This window comes from Ambystoma mexicanum, chromosome 1q (genome assembly GCF_040938575.1).
Source record: "Ambystoma mexicanum isolate Mex_15411 chromosome 1q, UKY_AmexF1_1, whole genome shotgun sequence".
Lineage (NCBI taxonomy): Eukaryota > Metazoa > Chordata > Amphibia > Caudata > Ambystomatidae > Ambystoma > Ambystoma mexicanum.
Window position 1 is genome coordinate 1,108,098,258 of NC_090922.1, and position 15,697 is coordinate 1,108,113,954.

A 15,697-nucleotide genomic window follows, 5' to 3' on the forward strand; every position below is an offset into this window, starting at 1 on the left:
GTGATTTTTCAAAAAACATTTACATGGAAGGGACCTGCAAGTTCAGTGCAGATCTTTGAATGGGGAATCGCAGATATAAACAGTGACTGGAAAAGCGGTCATCCCATTATAAACCAGATTACAAGGACATATCATATAATAGATACAAATGTACTTTCAATGTTTCCATGTAAAAGTACCTTGGACCCATTGAAGACCTTTCTTTGTAATAAGGCATGATGAACAATGCCCACTTGGAAGATGTTGGTGTAAGAGGCACATTTAAACAACTTCTAATATCTAGCTTCAATGATCGAATTATTAGACATGCATGCACAAAGCTATCCATGAGCTTTGTTTATTCGTGTAAATATAGGTTTGCAAGAGGGCACATGGCATGCTGCAAAAAGAGGTCAGTGCTTGTGGATAATTTGTTGAATTGTTGGTGGAGTCTGGGAGATTGTTGTAGGATATACCAGGGAATCTTTATAATCCTTCACATATTGCGGGCAAAAGCAGCTCTTCCCGGTCAGTGACCTAGGCTCTTTTTACTGCATGCTTCACAAACCGTGTTAGCTAACCTTGGTCTTTCAGTTTACAAATGAAAAGATTGCCGTCATTGTAATTTCTTTAGGTGTACATTTCCATTTCAGTCTTATTGACCGCATGGTAAGCGATCAGGTCGCATTTTTTTAAAGGCTGCATGCTTTGAGTTAACTGCTGGCTGCAGTTCGACATGCTATAGAAACAGCTCCTTTGCAAGACTATGTAAATGCGGGCTGTATGCCTTTTTTATCGCTCCTCTTCAATTGCAGGAAGGAATTTTTCTGCATCTATATTTTCACCAGTTTTCTGGATAATTGTGCATTGTTACTCGTTTCTACAGCACTGGCAGTGGAGACACCTGCTCCAACATTGAATGGGGATGGTTACACACCAGGTAAGCCCTCCACTTGAGACCTTGAATGATTGAGTGTTGGGAGTGATTTGACCAAGTGAACTTTGCATGACCACTCTTCGTTAGCTTTATGTATTTTTGCTGATGTCCAAAATGGCTGAGTTTGCCAATGGCACTCTTGTTCAGAGGAGAAGCATTTTGGTGGTGGACTACCCTTTAGGTGGGACCAGACCAATATGCACATGGATATTACTCCTCTGTGAAAAGTACAGTGAGCTAAACCGCGGTCGCAAACCTTCCTGAATGGGAACCTTCCCGTAGAACAAGTTATTTGGACGTATTCATTCTCAGTAGAGGGGCTCCCACATTTCTGTAAGCTTCATGTATATCCTAATGTACACTACAGAAATACGGATCCATGTCACATGGCAGAGTCATGTGGTCGCTCAAGTGGAGGTAGGCTTTTACACCATAAACTGGTGTTTACTGTCCTATTATGTTAAAACAAACCAAACATACAAATATTCGTAAGAGTGACTATTAGTTTGGTTTTCCTCCTTGGATTAAGGCTAGGTTGGACGATGTGGTAGTAGAATTGACTGTTAAAGAGTTTTGTTGTATATGTTTTTGTGATGTAACACATCTTGCTGTTAGCCTAGATAGTAAATGAGCAGGTCTACAAATTGCTTGTTTTCTTTGAGGTGGAAGAAGTCATTGCGTACTTCGGTTTCTTTTGTGTCGCTTTTTGATCATAGAAAGAACACAGATGCATTGAGTGCACAGAGATTAGGTACGCCTCCCTCCATCTATTCCCTGCTCTTCCTCTGGCCCTTCAGCAGCCACCCCCCTCCTTCTCTACCTTTCCCCTTTTCTCTGCCGACGAGGTTTCTAGACAAGTCTGATCTATGAAAGTCTTGTCGAAACAGGTTAACCACTGTTCCTCTAAAACTATCAAGGACCACATTGACTCCCTGGCTCCTGCCCCGGCTGATTTCTGCAATCACTCCTTCACCACTTGTGTCTTCCCATCCCCCTTGAAGCACTCCCTTGTGCACCCTCTTCTTCAAAAACCCTCTGCCGACCCCTCCTGCCTGGCTAACTATCACCCAATCTCCATCACTCCTTAAGCTCCTGGAGAAGCTGGCCATCTCCCAGCTCAATCTCCACAGTGAATCTGTTGGTTGTTTTCATGACCATCAGTCTGGCTTCAGAGCTGCCAGAAGCACGGAAACTGCTCTCCTGAACATCCGTGAAGACCTGCTCTCCAACCTGGACTCCAACACCCCGTGCGTCCTCATCTTGCTTGATCTCTCTTCTGCCTTTGACATGGTCAAGCATGCCATCCTGCTCAACTGTCTCTGTGATAACCTGGGTATCAATGGTCAGGCTCTGGCATGGCTGACTTCTTTCCTCTCCGACCGACCCTCCCAGATCCAACTTGGGTCCTTCCTCTCCGATATCTTGGTCTCTACCCGTGGTGTCCCCCAGGGATCTAACCTCTTTCCCTGGCTGTTCAACCAATACCTGGCACTCCTTGCCCACCGCATCGCCGCTCTCTGCCCCAACTTTCAGTGCTATGCGGATGATACCCAGCTAATTTTCAGGCTACCCTCGACCTCCTCCTCTCCTTCCCTCATCTCTCACTGTCTGTCTGCCATACAGGAGTGGTGTGCCGCCAATGACCTCTGCCTTAATGCCCGTAAGACTGAGATTATACTCATCGGCACACCCACTCCCTCCTTCTGTGCAGCTCTCTCGCTGGCCTCTCTTGGCCCTCTTCCCACTCCCACCTGCAAGGCAAAAAACCTCAGGGTCATCTTCGACTCCACACTTTCCTTCTGTCATCACATCTCTGACGTCTCTAAGAAGTCACACTACCAGCTGCATCTCCTCAGAGGTATTCTTCCTTTCCTCTCCTTCCCCCAGAAGCTCACTGTCTCCAGAACCCTGGTTCTGTCTAGGCTGGACTATTGTAACAGCCTCTATCTAAATCTGCCTGCCTCTACTCTCCGGCTTCTACAACTAATCCAGAACAGCACTGCAAGACTTGTCCTTGGCCTCAAGCCCATGGATCGTATCTCTCCAGGACTGAAATCTCTGCACTGGCTCCCAGTGGCTGCGAGGATTAAGTTCAAAACTCTCTGCATTGTCCACAAGGCCTTCTGGGGCCTAGGGCCTCAATACCTTCAACTCTCTCTTCCTAAATATCTTCCTTCTCGAGCTCTTCGCTCATCCGCCTCCAACTCCCTCAGGGTCAGTCGCTTCTCCAAGCAACGAGTTGGTGGTAGATCTCCCTCTTCGGCAGGGGCCTCTCTCAGGAACAGCCTCCCTGCCTCCCTGAAACTTGAGAACCATCTCCAGTTCCGGAAGCACCTCAAAACCTTCCTCTTTGCTTCCGCTTTCTCTCCCCCTCTCCCCTGTTGAATTTCCTGACAGAAACTGCACTGGTTACCTGGCCACTCTTTCTGATCTCGGGCCCAGGCCTGCCAGTTGCCCACCTGCACTGCCTCCCTGGCAACCCCTTCAACTGGGGACTGGTTTCCTCATCCTTACAGTCCCCCTACCAGCACTTATGTCTGCACTTACCTTTCACTTGCCACCAGCTGGCCGCTTTTATTTATCTTATTTATTCTACTATCCCTTGTACTGCACTTTCCCCTTTCCGTTCCCATGCACTTGCGCGATCTGAATGACACCTGGCCTAGTAGGATCGCTGTCTGGTTTCCCTTTGTTCCCCCTCCCTTGCCTCATCGCGCCTTGAAACACTTGTGTATAGGCGCGTTATAAATGCCATATCATATTATACTCCTATATGGCTGTTCAGATTTCTAATGACCCATTTCCATCAGTCATAGACACATGCTTAGTTTCTTCTATTCAGCATATCCACTGGGTGAGCAATCATTTCAAACAGAGCGAACCATCGTGTTTTAAAGTCAAAGTGGTTTTTATTTGATCTTTAATGCCTATATCCAGACTAGGATAATTTCTTCCTGAAACACTAGAGACAATGGCCACATTGTGCAGCAAAAAAAGGAAAGCAACAAGTGTTGTTAGCCCGCAGTATGTCCCAGTGGGCGATATGGCTTTACATCAGAGAAAAACTATATATCTGCATTGGTGTAAAGTGAACATCTTTTACATCATATATTAAAAAAGAAAATCCAAAAAAAAAAAAAATGAAGAAATTCAGTGGCGTTGATAGAAGAAAAACATTTCCCCCATTTTAGAAAAATTAATAAAAACAATACTTTAAAAGCATTACAATACTGCTGCTAAAAATGCGACTGATGGAATGACATGCAACTGGCTTAGGAATAGAAACTCTTCTTGCTCCATCATCATTCCACAACCAACATAAAGCACAGGCAGTCCACATTTCCCCAAAACAGTCTTTCCAGGGCCAAAGGAACCAACTGCAAAGGCCCTAAAACCAAAATAGAATCAACACCACCCACAGAAACCACTTTAATCAATGTTACCCAATCTTTCAACGCTGTGACCCACACCTAAAAGCAGATGCAAACCTACACCAGCCCTGCAACCAATATCTGTTTCACAACACGCAAAGCCCCAACACTCCCACCTCCAGGTGCAGTCCACAAAGCCATTACATGAATAGCACCTGCCATGGAGCTCACAAAGCGTGCTGTTTGAGAACATTTTTATTTTTCAGACTTCTTGAGAACAAGACAAATCCATATTTGGCAGTAGCATAGCAATGTGTAACTTTGGGCAGAACATTTTGGCTCATGTGCAGGACAGCACATCCTAATAACTCAGACCTAGCAAATAAACCAATCAGACACAGGTTCTAGAGAGGAAACACACGGACAACCGTGAAGTGCAAGTCGTCGATTGGTTGTGTAACGCGTCTGCTGAGTTATTTCAGTGTATGTAACCAGGAAGACAAGCAAGCGGAGCAGATTCAACGTGCTTTAGTCCTACTAGGGATGAACCGGTTTGATCACATGGGTTATTCAGAAGAAACTGGTTCTTCACAGTTTGCAAATACAGTATGGTTCACTCAAGCGTGGGGGTTTCATTAAAGGAACACTTTAAATAATCGACTCGATACAATGACTAAACATGAACATACATCAAGTTGCAGTTTTCTATACCATCTCCCCATACAATGAATCAACTATTCACCTCGTCAAGATGTGTGGAAAGACTACATTGCAGCAAGGTTATCACCGAAAACTGAACTGCTGTGAGCTACAATGGTACAAATCCATATTTCATGAACATAAGCTTAAGACCGCGCCTTGGAGCAAATATCACGCTTGCTTTATTCTGAAGGGCCTGGGCCACAAAAACAACTATCTTCTGGGTTCGGTTCAAGACATATCTCTCCAAGTTTGAACAGTAGTGAGCAAAGCAGTTATCCCTGATTTACACAAGTGTTACAAATGGTTTCGGATAGATTCGTTTCCTACCTTTGGGTTGTAGACAATGCACTACATACATGCCCAACAGATGAAGCAAGGGATCTTCTACTGTTAAATGAAACTACCAATTGAAATCAATATGCACTATTGGAAGATAATGCCCAGTTGCAGGATCCACCCTAGGATTTTCATCACGCTCTTAAGCAGATGTCCAAAATCCTGTATGCCAGCAACTGGATATAGCAGAAACCATGTGTGACTGGTCAGGAGCGTGGCTACACAATAGTGAAATTGGCTCAAAATCAACTAGAACAATTCAAGCCAACTACAGTAATGATAGCAATGTTTTCAATCCATTTCATTACATTCCTTAAGAGTAACGAGCATTTGCCCTGTTTATGTGGTCCCGTTCTCAAATAACTTTTCTTTGCCATTTTTGGTGAGAGCATGTGCAAAAAAATGAACGCTCATACTGACATTCAATGCAGAGATTAGTATAGGAAACCGGTGACAGACGTTTCCATTCGATGCCACATCCAAGTGAAAACAATGGTGCCCCCTTCCGGGTAGTGGCAATAGCAATGAACAATGAACGTTTATGCAGATGCCATTTAGAGATGCATGGGGAACTTCACAGTGATTCACAGGCACTTCTACATGGCATAGGGGGTGTTGGGGGTGGGAGGGGGGATAGGTGGATATCTCAGTATCCCAAATTTTCCCAGGTCACCATTTTGGAAACAAAGGGGCGACAAGTTTCCATCAAGGACTGTACAGTAACAAAGGCCAGCAAGTGTGCCCCGATATACTCGGGCAGGTACTATATCAATAGTGGTCCACCCTGTTATTGAGATGGGGGGCTTCTCTCAGTGACTTTTACTGGGAAGTAGTAATAGTGTCAGCCCATCGCTGCTCCATCAAAATCCAGGGCGATATTCCTCACACTTCCTTTTCCAAACTGGTAGTAAAGGTAGAGAACAAAAGGAAATTTGACAGAAATCAAAGGTGACCATGATAAAACCAACTAATAGTACTGTTATTTTACCGAGACCTTTTTCTTTAAATGCTGATAATTATGCATGTTCTTCCTTTCAATGAACAGGATGCCTTGTTTGGCATGTTTCAAGATGAAAATCATAATTATGCACTAGGCTTAAGAAACAAATGTGGCCTTCATGAACAAATATCAGAGTAGAAACATCGTACTTTTAGGTAAGACATATCCAGCTTACCTTACACAATTACAAGATTCACATCTGAGAAAAACAGATGTGTTCGTTATTTTCACATACAAAGAAAAGATTTCCTAAAATCTTGTGTGCTTACTAAAAGAGGCCCAGGATTTAAAATATCACAAACACTATGAAGACTAACAACTGGTCATCAGCCTTTAACCATATTTTAGTTTGACCACTAGGTTTTTAAGCTGTGCAACCTGTCTTTTAAAAGATGCATTATGTAAGGTTGAAGGGAATAGATTTTTATTTAAAAGACGCACAAAACAAATCCATATAATAGATCATGAAAGTCTCTTTCGCACGGTTGCACCTATTAGTTGGAAGATTAGCCTGCATGGTAGGCGAAGTTGCAGTCATTTAGGCATTAGAAATGTGGCAAATGCAACATATTTTCAGAAGAGTGTCTCAGCAGTAACATCCCTCCTCTTTTCCAAACACCTTTATTGACCAGAAAACAGTTGTCCGATAAAAGAAAGAAAAAAATAACAGCACCATTATGGTCTACTTTTCCTCTTCTCCTCAAACAGGCTTTTTAGCATGTACACTTGGACGGCAGACACAACCACCATCACTACCAGGTTAATCACGGACCAAGTGTTCACTCTGTCGCGGTTGCTCTCTTGTATGTTTCGGTCTCGAGCTTCAAAGGCTTTGAGCAGTGTCTGCAACTGGACACTTTTGCTTAGCCTGGCCTTAACACTGTTCATCGTTTCCTGTAGTAAAGAAAAGACAAGGAAATATTGACAACATTCCTAAGGAAAGTTGATTTTATTGGACTTTGAAACGGAATTGATTCACATTAAAAAATACAGCTTACAATCAACCAATTCATCTATTAATAAATCTGCAGGGAAACTGACAATTGTCTAGATAGCCAAGAGTTCAACAAGACTTACAGCGAAGCCAGCCATTTGGTACAGCTTTCTTCTTTGTACCTGCTACTTAATCACCATTTAGTTTAAAAAGAAATGTATTTATTTTATTTATTTATTGTGCATTTGTAAGGCGCTTACACGACAGGTGAATTGTGTTTGCATTGTACTTCTGTTCTAGAAGACCCACAAACACGTAACAAGAAGCTAACATTCACTTTTTACCCTCACCTTAAACAAATCTAGAAAGAGTATAAAATAAGTAGTAACTCCATTACATTTTTGTTATTAAACATTTACTGTGCATTCAATAGTCTGTACTTAAGATCTCACAAGGATAGTCTGTCTCAGGAGATTAGCTCAGGGGCAACGCACTCAAGCAAGACGACAGAGCAACACAGATTTGCACACCGGGTCCGCACTTAGAAACCTCTGGGATATAAGCACGTTCTAAATAACCAATTATATAATTATATATACACTGGGAGGGATAAGGACGGAGAGAACAGCAAGAGAAACTGTGGCGTTTCTCATTCCCACTGTAGCCACCCATCTGTAGAATAAATGGACAACTCAAAGTATGCACCTCCAATGTTAACACCATTATTAAGCCTGGACTAAGACACCTCCCACATCGCCTGACCCCTCAAAAAACACTTCTAAGGGATCAGGAGGAGACGGACATTGGCATGGCATACTGGTTGGCATAAACTTGCACTCGTCAATTAGAAAAGGAGAAACCTACCTCTCCCTAACATAACATTAAGAGGCTTTCTCTGCCTCAACTGACGATCTAGGGAATCCATCAGGATGCCCAAAAGCATAAATGTCCACCATTGTGTAAAATCCTACCTCTGTCCCTAACATTCTAAAGCAACAAAAAATAAAGACTCTGGTGAGGATCCAACGCCATGTTCTTATATAATTGCCCGGCGGGATGTCTTCCTCCCCTCTCATCCCCCCACCCACCTCAAAATCCCCGGTTTCCTGTGTTTTTTATGTACAATATTGCCAAAGGGAAACATTACCCTTTTCCTCTGGTTTCGTCACAGTATCTGACCGTTTTCCAGAGGGGATGACTCCTACCTCCTAAATTATTCTACTTCTTAGTATCATATAGCTTGTCCAATCTTTACCCAAGGAATGACTCACTACAATGGGTTTCTCTACTTCTCCTTAGTAGACTGTAGATTTTGCAGCAAAGAAGAGGTATTATTCTTCTCTACCTTTGCAGCTCTCCACAGATAAATACCCACATCAAGTGAAACCTATCAGTTACTGTGACTATAATAAAATCACATTCTGCTTGAACCTCTGTTGTGGGTGTGCGTCCCAGACTCACGCTTATTTCTCATCAGATTCGGTCCACCTGGTATACTAGCCTGCCAGGTACTGTGACTTTGAAGATCTCCTTGGAGGCCTTGATCGTCTCTGTGGATGCAGATCAAAGACAAGCACTTGTTTCGCTTGGGATTCTGTTCACCTGGTATACTAGCCTGCCAGGTACTGTAACTATGAAGACCCCCTTGGAGGCAAGTAACTCGCCACAGGTCCCAGGCCCTTCTTTCGTGACTCGATTCTTTTGGTTTTCCCGCCAACCAACCCGGCTTCACCGACCTCTACTGATGGCTTACCGGTGGGCTTCAGTTGTCTGTGGGTGCTTCCTGGCTTCGTGGTCACATTCTGCTTGCTCCAAGGACTTTATTTTATTGGGCGTTTTTAAGGGCAACCTATTGCTATATCTCTGTTCACTTTGAGGAATCTGAGGGCGTCCTCACTTATTTCGCCTAAATATCTTCCACCCCGGTGTCCCCGGAAAGGCCATCGCTTTTGGATCCGGAGTCTAGGGGGTGGATATGCAAGGTAGGATCACTTGGGCGGTGACGACTTGGGGAGTGAGGATGAGAGACAGTAACCCCATTTTCCTTTCATTTGGAATCATCTGCAATTTGGGGTCTGCTCATACTTTTTTTTACCTAGAGTCACCAAATATTGAAAGTGCGCAGTAGCACTATATCCCATGGAGGTTGCATATTGGCAGTACCATGAAAGGGTCTGTGTATCCACTTATTTGGATCAACTCTGACAAACCATCTAAAGGCCATCAATTCATTCAGAAGAAAGATAACACTTCCACAACAGCCTCTTATATCTTTACAAACTCATAACACCAGCTACTCACCCAGCCCCCTCCGTAGATCACACGTTGCCTTATTTTCCACTATTCACGGTTCTATCCAATCTGTTAGATAACCTACACCTTTAACCATCTCAGTTGTTCCATCCACAATTTTCTTCTCCCAAATTCTTTCCTTCCAGGTTTTCATTGAACTTTCTCCCTAGACCACATCTCTTACTTTTGTATACTATCCACCCTATCATACCTTGTAGCAACAAAAAGGGCAACCTAGTGCTGTATCTCTGTCCACTATGAGGAATCTGAGGGCATCCTCACTTCCTTCCCCAAAATATCCTCGCCCCCCTCAGGTGGCTAGGGAAAGGCCATAGCTTTGGGATCCTGACCCGGGGGGGGGGGGATATGCGAGGGAGGATCACCTGGGAGGAGACTTAGAGAGTGGGGGTGAGACACCCTTGGGTGAGACATGGTATCCCCAATTTCCCTTTCATCTGGAATCAGATTTTCCCCATGCTTTTATGGGGTATTCCCAATCCCTTGCGTATGGTGTTAGAAAACCATCAACCATTATATCATTATAGTACCGAGACTGGGAAGAACCACAGAGGAACAGGTATTCATTCTTTATTCGTTCAAACACACACTACCACCACTCCGGTACTGGGACGAGGAAGAGGGATGCCGAGTACCAAGACTGTTGTGTAATCAACATGAATGGCCTGCATCTGAAGCGAAAGGGGCGGTATAAACGGCCCACTCAGTTGAGGCAAATGGAGAGAACTCCTGTGGAATGCTTGCAGACAGAGAGGCCCGAGGAAGAAGCAGGGAAACGGGTGTGAGACGCCGTGGAGCTCCAGCAGAAGCAGACTGTGACTGGCATTGTCGGAAGGTCTCTGGTAGCAGGGGTAGGCTGCTGACCTCCAGTAGGAAAGAGGACTCCCTCTCCAATAGCCCGAGGTGTCGGAGACCCGAGAAGAAGGGTCTGCTGAGCCAGAGGTGTTAGGCAGAATCTTGTGCAGTGCCCTTAGGGACCACTACACACAATTAAGACAACAAGTGGCAATTCAAGTTCACCTTTGGTACAAGCCTGTACTACACTGTTAAAGTGGTAGCAGTAGCGGAGCAGCCAGACTTATCTCAAGAGCAAATGAGCAGTAGTAGAGATTACACAAAGGACCACAATTACTGTGACTCAAGCAAACACTGACTCAAGGTTTCTGGTTAAAAAGTAAAAGTACATTTATTTTTGACCATCGGTTTGCAAAATTCTTCACTTCGATTAAATTAAAACCACACGTAAAACACACTATACACAACTCATTCACTTTGGATAAGGCAACTCAAGGTAAGTACCTTATGATTTGACGGACCAGTGTTGTGAAACAAAAGACGTTACCGAGAATACATATGCAATCACTTTTTGACAGTAATGACATTTCGGTCTTACTAAAGATACTCGTATCCGCGGAAAGAAATGTTCCTGGGTTAAAAACACACTTGCACCCGAGTTAACCAAAGAGAGTTGGGGGCAAAAATCATCAGCAATACTTTTGTGATCACAGTCAGATAGTTCACGATTCAAGGATGCCAGGAGTACTTGGATATTGTCAAAAGGGGAAGCAAAAGTTATAAGAGGGAAGGAAGAGAAGGACAAGCCTTTGATGAGGAGAAAAAGGGGTTCACCCTAGTTCCTCGAAGTCGGACACAATACCTTATTCTCTGATGAAGCTGGTGCCACAGCAGTTGTTCCTGGCAGTTTCCTGCAGCCTCACAGTTCCTGGCTCTTCAGTCGTGGGGACAAGGAGGACGTCTGGAGTGAGCTGCACTAACCAGGCATGAGGCCAGTAGCAGCAACCATGAATAAAGGGTGCGCACCTTTAAAACAGAAGAGGCTCTTCAGATGGCTGTCCGGACCACTACAGCAGTGTGCAGAGATTTCGACCATGAAGAGGATGCTCTGGCGGTGGAAGATGAGCTGATTGACCCCACCAGGCTCAAGGGAAGACGACTCCGGACTGGAGCTTCTCTGGTCGTCAAAGGGTAGATGGCTCAGGACTGCAGCAGGGCTTCAACGGGACTTGGTAGTTGCAGCAGCCGTCTTCTTCTCCGCTTCTCTTCGGTTCCTTGTAGTTCCAGTGGCGACTCCGACTTCCAGCCCAAGAGTCCTGCCTTTTATGCGAAAATCCCCCATTCACACAGCCTGGCTGCAATCACGCAGCAGGGGGGTTGTCCGGCCCAGACAACCACCTCAGCCAATCATGGTAAAGTGCGACTTGGGTTTCCTAGGATCCCCTGTGCAGGGGGTGACTACACCCCGCCCTCACATTCAGCCCACCTAGACACCCAGGCGCCAAGAGGAGGGAAAGACGGTGACCAAAGAAGGCAAAACAGGTTTACCACGCAAAGTAAAACACAAGAAGGACTTTAACAAAAAGAAATGGCGAATAAAACCCGACCAGAGCCAAAAGAAAGAGTATTTGGTCAAGCAGGTTTATGTTTGAGGCTAATATAATAGCCTGGAACAATACCAAGTTTATATAGTATAATCGCAGTAGAAAAGTTAGGGTAGATACCACTGCCACCAGTCAAGTCTAAATGTTAAAAGAGCAAAACAAAGCTCAGAGAGGCACAGACAAAAAGGGATAGGAATGAACCCTTTCCAGTATTCCATGTAAGATGGGGTGTACTGCGTCTGTAGTTTTTAAATGACTACATAAAGTTAATGGTAACTTTAAAAGTTTCTGGGGGACAGTAGTCAGCGCCAGAAAAATGGAGTCAGATTGAATTCTCAAAGACGACCCTGTGTTACTGCACTGAAGATCCTGTGTAACACAAAATGTGGGGCTCATGGAGTGGTGTGCTCCAGAGCCCAAGATCACACAAACAGTCGAAATACACATGGCAAAACGCTGGTAAGAGTGGGGAAAAAGGCTCAGACTATCACCAAGTGGAAAAAATAAACTCCAGAAATCCAGCAAAGCTGCTGGGGGACTCACTAGGTGAGGGAATTTAGCCATAGAATGAGAATTCCTCCTAACAGGGGGCAGCAGCCATGAAGAACCGACCAGAGAAAAGAAGGACACACCAAGACAATGTACCCGTTGAGTCAAGTGAGGTGGAGTGACTTTGGGACGCTGTGGTGAAGGAAGGTCGGAACGCTTGCGAGTGAGCGGAAAGCCGAGTCAATTTGACTGCCACTTTGGAATGGTAAAACAGAGGCTGGATGCATACGATGTCGTGAAGGTTTATGAACTTCGTAAAAGAGCGGTTTGAGAATACCGAACTGTAAAACAATCGAAAAGGCAGCGGAAGAGCAGAAACACAGTAAAGTTGAAACTGAACGAGAAACCTGGAAGGAGTGTGCAAATTACCAGCATGAGAGTGAACTGAGAATTTGCTATTACATTGTTTCGAATATGAATGAAATGCTTATTGAATACCGAACCAAAGGAAAGTGATAATGAGTGAATGCCACATGCATGGAAAGCAGAGGAAAACATTCCCTGATACAAAGGAACTATGAATCAAATAAACTGAAGAAAAGCAAGCATTTGTAATAAATATGAACTGTGAAGCGTAGAAGTTGTGAAAAAGTAAACATTAGTTAAAGCCATAAGGAAAAGAGGAATTGTACAAGTTGTGGCAAAACTATGAAAATGTTGTGATACTTCAACAAGTGAATAGTGAAAAGTTACAAGGCAAGTGTTGGAAAAGACTGCGAGGATATTAGTCAGATACCACTGTTGAGCTGAAGCAGTGGTGGTGATACTGTGGAAAAGAAGCCAATTGGGTGTGTTGGTTGCGTGACCAGTAATGGGTGGACTGTGTAGCCCGATAACTGAGCCTAGACCGTATACACCCCACTCAGGAGTCACTTGAAACATGTATAAGTTTGTGGTTGAATATACAGAAAAGCCTGTGCATTGTGAACCTAGAGAGTTGAACTTTATGATTTTGATGAAAGAGCCAAGAGCCTGAAAGCTGGGAAGAATCCCAAGGAATTGTGTAAAAACAGTGAGAGACTTGAAATCTCGGGGAGGGAACCCTTTTTGAGTAATATTGAACCATTTGGACTCCTGGGGAATGGAGAACCCCTTTCTGACCAAGAGCTAGAAGAAACTCAGAATTTTTGTTTGAACAATTATTCATCTGTTCTAGGTTCTACCCCACTGAGCTGGTACCTATATTTACAAAGTAGAAATTTACCTTTGGTGGAGTGTAGCCGCAATGGTCACCAACAAGTAACTAGAGCCCCCAGCCACTAAACAAAAATACAAAACAATGCGTGTGCCCTTAAACAATTGCACATACACCTGTGGGGCATATTTACCCACTCACCTGTACTCCCTTCCATAACCAAGCTGCACTTCAGCAGAAGCAGCAAAATGGCTGCACTGGCTCCTGTGAGCACCACTTACTCACACCAAAACTGTTTTTTCCGCTACAAAAAGGTGGCTGCACCATCTTGCCAGGCACATATTGGGCAGGATGGAACAAGGGGGCACACTGAGAAAGCCTGCTAGGGTGTTCTTACATGTACACAAGAAGGGGAATGAAAAAGCAGCGCTGCTTTGCTGCAAGCCCAAAGTTCTCATTTGAAAAAGGGAAATATTTAGATTTCAAAATGATGCCGCTGTGATGCTCTTTTCCTCCGATTCCTCATCACACTACTTTTATTGATGAAACCCTGTCAAGCCCATCCACATTCACATTGTGCTCCAGCAGGCAAGAGTAGTATTCCTGAATGATAGGCTGTTCAGATCTGAAGAAATCAAAAGAAGCTTTACTACAGCTACACGGGAAACGCTTAACTTTTTGGCTACAAAATGTCAAGGATCAATGCGTCAAAAAGGCCCTGGCTTTCTGGGCCTATGCCAATTTCAGTGCATCTGTGTTGTAACCCATTGCTGCATACCAGAAGCTAACTATGGCTACAAAACAATGTGGGAATTCAGATGGAAGAGAAAATTGTATTTGCAAGGGAAATGTAGTCACCACACGTTTAAAAAGGTACTTTTGCAAACTAAAAAAAAATGCCTGTTTTAAAAGTACCATGTGGAATAAATACTTGTCCATACCTAGCAATGTAAAGGGGGTTGTTGCTGGGAAACATACATGGGATGTTTTATTCAACAGGCTTCTTTTGATTCCGGACAAAAATCAAAGAAATTACAGGAATTTAACTGTATTGGCTGGATGTTGCAAGCTCAAACAGTTTTTTCCTGCTGGCTAAGCTAAGGCTTCCCCTAAAAGGGAACCACCATACCCTTCCAGGACACTTGGCTGATAATTACTAGGTTGGAAACTGACTGAGCAAGACAAAGAAAGTTCACATACTCAGACTTTCGTCTGGGCTGAGGCCTCTTGCAAGAGAAAGTCTGAGACACTAGTATGTGAAAAAGAAACATCACACCTCCTGTGAGCTTCAAAGAAAGACTCCATGACAACCCTGGACTAAGGGGTGAGGGGGGTTAGCCTGGAAAGGCATGATCATATTTGGAGGACAATGCTGACCATTTGGTTTAAACAGCTATTTTATTAAGAAACTTTAAATACTTTTGTCTTTGCAACAAAATTTCGCAGAAATGTAAAAGTTATACAGTTTAAATGTAATTTCCGTGGCTTTCAAATAAGATATCTTGGCTGTCAATAAAATGTATGGGACAAACGCCAGAAAAATGTGAATCATGGGGAAAGGACACACAATGTAACGTTAAAAATTATTATGTACACACACCTAAAGTTATAGGATTTTAAGTTAATGTTAAAGATATTTATATAGCGCACCGTCACCAACGGAGTTGGTCTCCAGTCCGATCTGTAAAGAAAAAGGTGGGGGGTGGGTTAGTGGGTGAAGAGGGCGTAGGAAAGTGGGAGGTGGTGTACTGTTAGCAGCTTCAGTTCGGTTTTCACCGTGCACTGAGCTTGGGTGTGCATATAGGATCAAAGTAATATATTTCTCACTAAAAAGTGCAAAAAAACTGGTTGAAGAGCAAAACAAAGTCTGATAAACTGTAGAGTTGGACTGACATGCTCTGCACAAAATATGTAATCTGCTTATGCAATTTATTAAAATGCTACCACTATACAAATGTGCCATTTATGGCAAAACTGGATTTTAGCTAAAGTAACTGTGGGAGGTTCTGGACATTGTAAAACTCCCATCATAAATCTGACATCAT

At 43.8% G+C, this 15,697-nt stretch overlaps 1 protein-coding gene across 1 annotated transcript in view; it reads right to left on the bottom strand.

The window, feature by feature from the left end:
* Window positions 1-3,805: 3,805 nt before the first annotated feature.
* Window positions 3,806-15,697, bottom strand: part of TMED5 (transmembrane p24 trafficking protein 5) — a 204,232-nt gene continuing 192,340 nt past the window's right edge. Inside the window, exon 4 of the mRNA XM_069641828.1 lies at window positions 3,806-7,219. Within this exon, the coding sequence (XP_069497929.1) occupies window positions 7,001-7,219 (219 nt within the window). The 3' untranslated portion in view covers window positions 3,806-7,000. The remainder of the gene's footprint in view (window positions 7,220-15,697) is intronic.